The sequence below is a fragment of the Podarcis muralis genome, chromosome 13 (assembly GCF_964188315.1).
Source record: "Podarcis muralis chromosome 13, rPodMur119.hap1.1, whole genome shotgun sequence".
Taxonomy (NCBI): domain Eukaryota; kingdom Metazoa; phylum Chordata; class Lepidosauria; order Squamata; family Lacertidae; genus Podarcis; species Podarcis muralis.
The window spans coordinates 14,766,681-14,772,597 of NC_135667.1; the positions used below are offsets into that span (position 1 = coordinate 14,766,681).

Sequence of the window (5,917 nt, forward strand, 5' to 3'; positions counted from 1 at the left end):
GGAGAATATAGTAGCAGACAAAAAGATCAGGCTGGTGAAGGATCTGGAAATTAGGGACAGAACTGCACAAGAAAGGAAGTCGTTGAAGGAAGATATAGCTAATGGCTCCATAAGGAGATAATGTCACAGGAACCCAGTGACAAAAGCAGGCAGGAATGGATATTTACTGATTGTGAGTGAATCATCAGGTGGGCTTTGAAAAATGCACAGCCTTGTTTCGTCACCGCCTGTGCCTCTCATCCCATCTGCATCTATCTAAGGCATTTGTTTCTTTTTGACTTCTGATGCGATTCATCTTCAGTTCTTCTCCACAAAGTACATCTCAGCAGGAAAAGACAACTAAGAACCTCCAACCCCCCACACATGCTTTTCATTTTCTTGTGTAATGGTTAAGATCTTGAGATATGAGCTGAAGTCAAGCACATCAGGCAAAGACATGGGAAAACAACTCTGATGTGGGTGAGTTTCTCCCCCTACACTCCAAGATCCAATCATCAACCATATTAAGATCCTCCTTTCAGAAGTGACAGTTGTTGAACAAGCACTGTGTGTGTGTGTGTGTGTGTGTGTGTGTGTGTGTGTGTGAGAGAGAGAGAGAGAGAGAGAGAGAGAGAGAGAGAGAGAGAATATATATCCCACCTGTTCTCCAAGGAGCTCAAGGTGGTGTTCATGATTCTTCCTCTCTCCATATTATCCTGTCAACAATTCTGTGTGGTAGGTTAGATCGAGAGATGGCGACTGGCCTAAGGTCACCAGTGAGTGTAACAGCTGAATGAGGATTTGAACCCTGGGCTCTCAGGTCCTAGCCCATCACTACACCACACTGGCTCCATATGTGTGACTCAGAATGCTGTGAGAACGGTGTTTGTGTGGCTTGAGAAGAGAATGCAGAATTAGTTGGGATCCAGGACTGGGAAGGACACAGCTGTAGACTTTCCTTGAAAGGAAGGGCATATGTGATGAATGAAGGGTCAAGGGTGAAAGAGGATCCTGATGAAATGGAACAAACTGTGGCATAGAGCAGACCGCATTGTGTGATCTGACTTTTGGGTGTTCCTGTCTTCCAAGTTAAGGGTTCTTTTGCCTCCAGTCTTGTGATCAGGGCTGGGCATTCTCCCACAGCAAGTAAGGTTGAATTCTGCATCCTCTGTTAATCAAATGCATTTGTGGCTGCTTGATAATTTATGGGTAGGTTATTTAACTACTGCTAGTTATGGGGAGGGTTGAGTGTCTCAGTTAGGTATGGAGCAGGGGAGGAGAACCTCAGGCCTAGGGGATGAATGTAGCTCTCCAGGAGGCCTCTCTATCTCACCTAGAGGAATGTCCCTGGTCTTCATACTCTTCTCAAGTGCCCCTGCCTGCTTGGAACCTGATGTCAGGTAGCAGATGTTGTGGAGTTTGCCTGAGTTCTCAGAGAGCCTGTGGACAATACTAGATGGACTAACAGTTTGATTCTGTAACAGGTAGCCTCATATGTTCATACGAAACCCTGACCCCCGAAGCTCAGCCCCCTTTCAGTAGCTTACCAGGTATGCACCTTGAGGACTAGCTACTTCCTCCTTATTTACAAAAACAAACAAAGCAGAAACAATGCTAAAATTCATCATATATACAAATAGCGCTCTCATTTTGCTGAGCACTTCCCTTATGTAGCCAAAATTATACCATCTGCACATAAGAGGGAGGTATCAGGAGGCTCGGGGGAGCCTCAAGGTTTTTCTAAAGCTACAATTTATTTTTTTAGGAAAAAACCCAAGTAGGGACCATTGCAAATAGTCCAATTAAGACTGTGCATGCTCTGTGACCATGGAGTATTGCTGGACCAGGGGTGGGGGATGGAAAACCAGGTGGGTTGGCCAATGGAATGATTCTGAACATGAGCACATTTTGTTGCCAGTCCCCACTCTAGGACACCGACCTTGAATAGTTCTATTTATGTTAACCCACTTACTCATTCCTTTGATATGCAGTCAGAGCCTATGCAATGCAAGTGTTGAACCATGTACACCAGCAGTTCTCAAGCTGCGGGTCCCCAGATGTTGTTGGACTACAATTCCCATCATCCCTAAGCTCTGGCCTTGCTAGCTAGGGGTGATAGGAGTTGTAATCCAACAACAGCTGGGGACCCACAGGTTGAGAAAGGTACACAGTCCTATGTATAGCTGAAGGCTTGCAAGAGAAAGCTTCATTCATTCTCTCCTCTCCAGCCCCACACTCATTCTCTTAAAGGTGTCGTGTATTTGATAGACAAGGACCACCATTTTTGTGTGCAGAATCCTTGTAGAATCCATGCATTGCATACAGAAGGCTATGGGTTCAATAACTGGTATCACCAGTTACAAATGATTGCTGGTAAGATAGTTGGAAAGGCATGTACCTGAGACCTTAGAAGTCCACTGTCAGAGTCAATAATACCGGGCTAGATGGACTGATAGTTTAAGGCTGTGCTGGGGAGTCCACCACCTTTTAGGTGCTGTTGGACTCCAACTCCCATCAGCCTCAAACAACTTGGCCAATTGTCAGGGCTGATAAGAGTTGTAGTTCAGGAGTATTCAGAGTTACAGGTTCTTTGCCCCTGGTCTAGATTACGTTCATATGTTCACATGATCTTCCTAGGTTCAAGCTACCACCATGAATCCAACAGACTTCGGAAACCATACAATCATTACTGAATTTCTCTTGCTGGGATTTGGGAATTTGGGTCGTCTGGATCTCCTCTTCTTCTTCATCTTCCTAGTGATCTACATTGTGACCATGGTGGGCAACATCCTCCTCGTTGTACTGGTGGTATCGGACCACAACCTTCACACACCCATGTACTTCTTCTTGGGAAATCTGTCTTGCTTAGAGATCTGCTACAGTTCCAACATTATGCCCAAGATGCTAGCTGGCCTCATCTTCTACCAGGGCAAAGTCATTTCTGTGGCAGGCTGCATGACACAGTTTTATATTTTTGGTTTCCTGGTTGTTGCAGAGTGTTATCTCTTGGCTGCCATGTCTTATGATAGGTATGTGGCAATATGCAAGCCGTTGCTCTATGTGATTGTTATGGATGGCAAAACTTGCGTTCAGCTAGTGGCAGGGGCTTGGGTAAGCAGTTTGCTGGTTATTAACCTAACAATATGCTTAATCCAGCAATTAACCTTCTGCGGTCCCAACACAATTGACCATTTCTTTTGTGACTACAGCCCATTGTTGAAGCTGTCTTGCAGCGACACCCACATGATGGAGCTGGTAACTACTCTTCTGGCAGGCCTTTGTTCCCTGCCACCCTTTGTTTTAACTCTGGCTTCCTACAGTTCTATCATACGAGCCATTCTGAGAATCCCGTCCACTGTTGGAAAGCAAAAGGCCTTCTCTACCTGCTCCTCTCACCTCATGGTAGTGTCCATCTTCTATGGCACGATCATTATTGTCTACCTGCTACCAAGAACGGATGCAATGCGAGATTGGAACAAGGTCTTTTCTCTCTTCTACATAGTCCTGACCCCATTGCTCAATCCCCTTATATATAGCCTGAGAAACAGGGAGGTGCAGAATGCTTTGAATAAAGTGCTTCTTAAATTACTCATTTACAGAACTGTAGCTTAAGACGTCTGGCTACTTAGGACTGTGGCCACCTAAGTCCTACTCAGAGGAGACCCATTGAAATGAAGGAACCAAAGTTTTTCATGTCCACTGACTACAATGGCTCTACTTTGAGTTGGACCAGCACTAGATACAACCCTTGTATTTGTCTTGAAGAGAGGAGTGAGGGATCTCAGGCACCTCCATATGGCCTTCAGTGCTTTCCCCAGGCCATACATCCCTCCCCAGGCCACTTGGCTCAGGTTCCCATGTTTGAACCCTCTCAAGCACTTTTCCCTGGCCAGAATGTGACCTTGAAGTGTAATGATAATGCTGGCTGAAGTGTGGTGTGCATGTGTATAGAAGAAACCTTTGTGTCTTGTGTGACTGGAATGCCACTGACAGTACAAAGATAAGATTCATATCCATTACGCAGATCACTTTCATCTCTTGACCTGCCTATCACTTGCATCTGGCCCCTGGAAGGTTGCCCACAGTGGAATGCAGCCCTTTGGCTGAAAATTTCCCCCCTGACCCCTTGTTTAAAAGATATCATATTCCTTTGGAAGGGCCAGCTTTTGGCAAAACATTATCAGGCTGGAGTTTAATTCACCTGCATCTCAAAATTCTGTTTCTCCATGGATGCCTCACACAGATCTTACTATACAGCGGTTTGACTTGCAACAAATGCTTACTCCTCGCAATCATGGCATTTGATCGCTACTTAGCCATATGCAAACCGCTTAGCTACAGGACAATCATGAACTTCAAGGTCTGCCTCTAGCTAGCAATTGCTTCCTGGTTAACTGGCTTCTCGGTGTCTTCCCTAGCCGTTGGGACAGTGTCCACAATGCTTTTTTGTGGTCCCAATGAAATCGACCATTTTATTTGTGATGTGGATCAGTTAACCAAACTCTCCTGCAGAAAAAGCATCCTGGCAGAGATGACTGTCCTTATCTCCTGCTCCATTGTGACTATAGGGCCCTTTGGGTTCATCATCGTCTCGTATGTTTACATCCTGTCAGCCATTTTGAGAATTGCCTCCTCCACAGGGAGACAAAAGGCCTTTTCAACATGTGCTTCCCACCTCTTAGTGGTGAGCTTATATTATGGGACCATCATGATCATGTATGTGATACCTACAAAAAAATCAGTCCCCAGGCTTCCATAAGGCAATATCTGTCATGTACACCGTTGTCACGCCAATGTTTAATCCTATCATATACAGCCTCCGGAACAAAGAAGTAAAGGGGCCTTCAAGAAACTTGTGTTTCATAATCTTGGCATGAATTAGGACATCTTTGCCAATCTGGAGTCCTCCTGATGATTTGAACTATTATATTATTATTATTATTATTATTATTATTATTATTATTATTATTATTATTATTATTTGTCTACCGCCCTATGCCCATAGATCTCAGGGTGATTCACAATATAAAACTACAGTTACCATCATCCCTAACCACTGGCCATGCTGGATAGGCTTGATGGGAGTTGGAGTCCAAAACATGTGGAAGGTACCAAATCGGGGAAGGCTGTTAGGGTGATTGTGGTACTTCTCAAGTTACTTCAGCAGTATGGGAAGTTGAACAAAACATTGGTAATTCAGGGTTCAAATGCTGGGGAAAAGGTGTCTGCATTGTACACATGAGAAGATATACCCCAGACCCTGGACTGGTGGTAATAGTCATCTTAGAGTAGAGATTTGGAACTTGTGCCTTCCAGACAACATTAAACTGTACAGTGGTACCTCTGGTTACGTACTTAATTCGTTCCAGAGGTCTGTTCTTAACCTTAAACTGTTCTTAACCTGAGACACCACTTTAGCTAATGGGGCCTCCCACTGCTGCTGTGCCGCACAATTTCTGTTCTCATCCTGAAGCAAAGTTCTTAACCCGAGGTACTATTTCTGGGTTAGCGGAGTCTGTAACCTGAACCGTATGTAACCCGAGGTACCACAGTACAAGGATATGTCACATACAGAGATTCTAAAACCAAGGTTGGAAAAACTTCTTCAGCCCAACAGCCAAATTCACTTTTGGGCAGCATTCTAGGGGCCGTGTGCCAATGATGGGTGGGGCCAGAAGCAAAAGCAGGTGGAGCAATAGAGGAGCTGAGCACCTTTGTGCCACAGACTGCATTTCAGACACAAAGAAGGTTCAACACTACCCCATGCAAATGCTTCTCTTCGTCCAGGCAAGAAGAGCCATTTTCACAGTTCAAGGACACATTTCAGCCAGGCAAAAGCACCCAAGGAGAGAGTGTCACAGGGCCTGTGAGGGCTGTGTACTGGGGAGAGTCCCAAGAACCACATTTGGTACATTGAGCACAAGTTCTCCACCATGCT

At 45.0% G+C, this 5,917-nt stretch overlaps 1 protein-coding gene and 1 pseudogene across 1 annotated transcript; both read left to right on the forward strand.

Moving 5' to 3' along the window:
* Positions 1 to 2,631: 2,631 nt before the first annotated feature.
* On the forward strand, positions 2,632 to 3,591 carry LOC114583261 (olfactory receptor 11A1-like). The gene has a single exon (XM_028704599.2). It carries the CDS (start codon positions 2,632 to 2,634, stop codon positions 3,589 to 3,591), a length of 960 nt encoding a protein of 319 aa, XP_028560432.2.
* A 300-nt stretch (positions 3,592 to 3,891) lies between these two features.
* Positions 3,892 to 4,856, forward strand: LOC144325307 (olfactory receptor 10A7-like; annotated as a pseudogene).
* Positions 4,857 to 5,917: the final 1,061 nt, after the last annotated feature.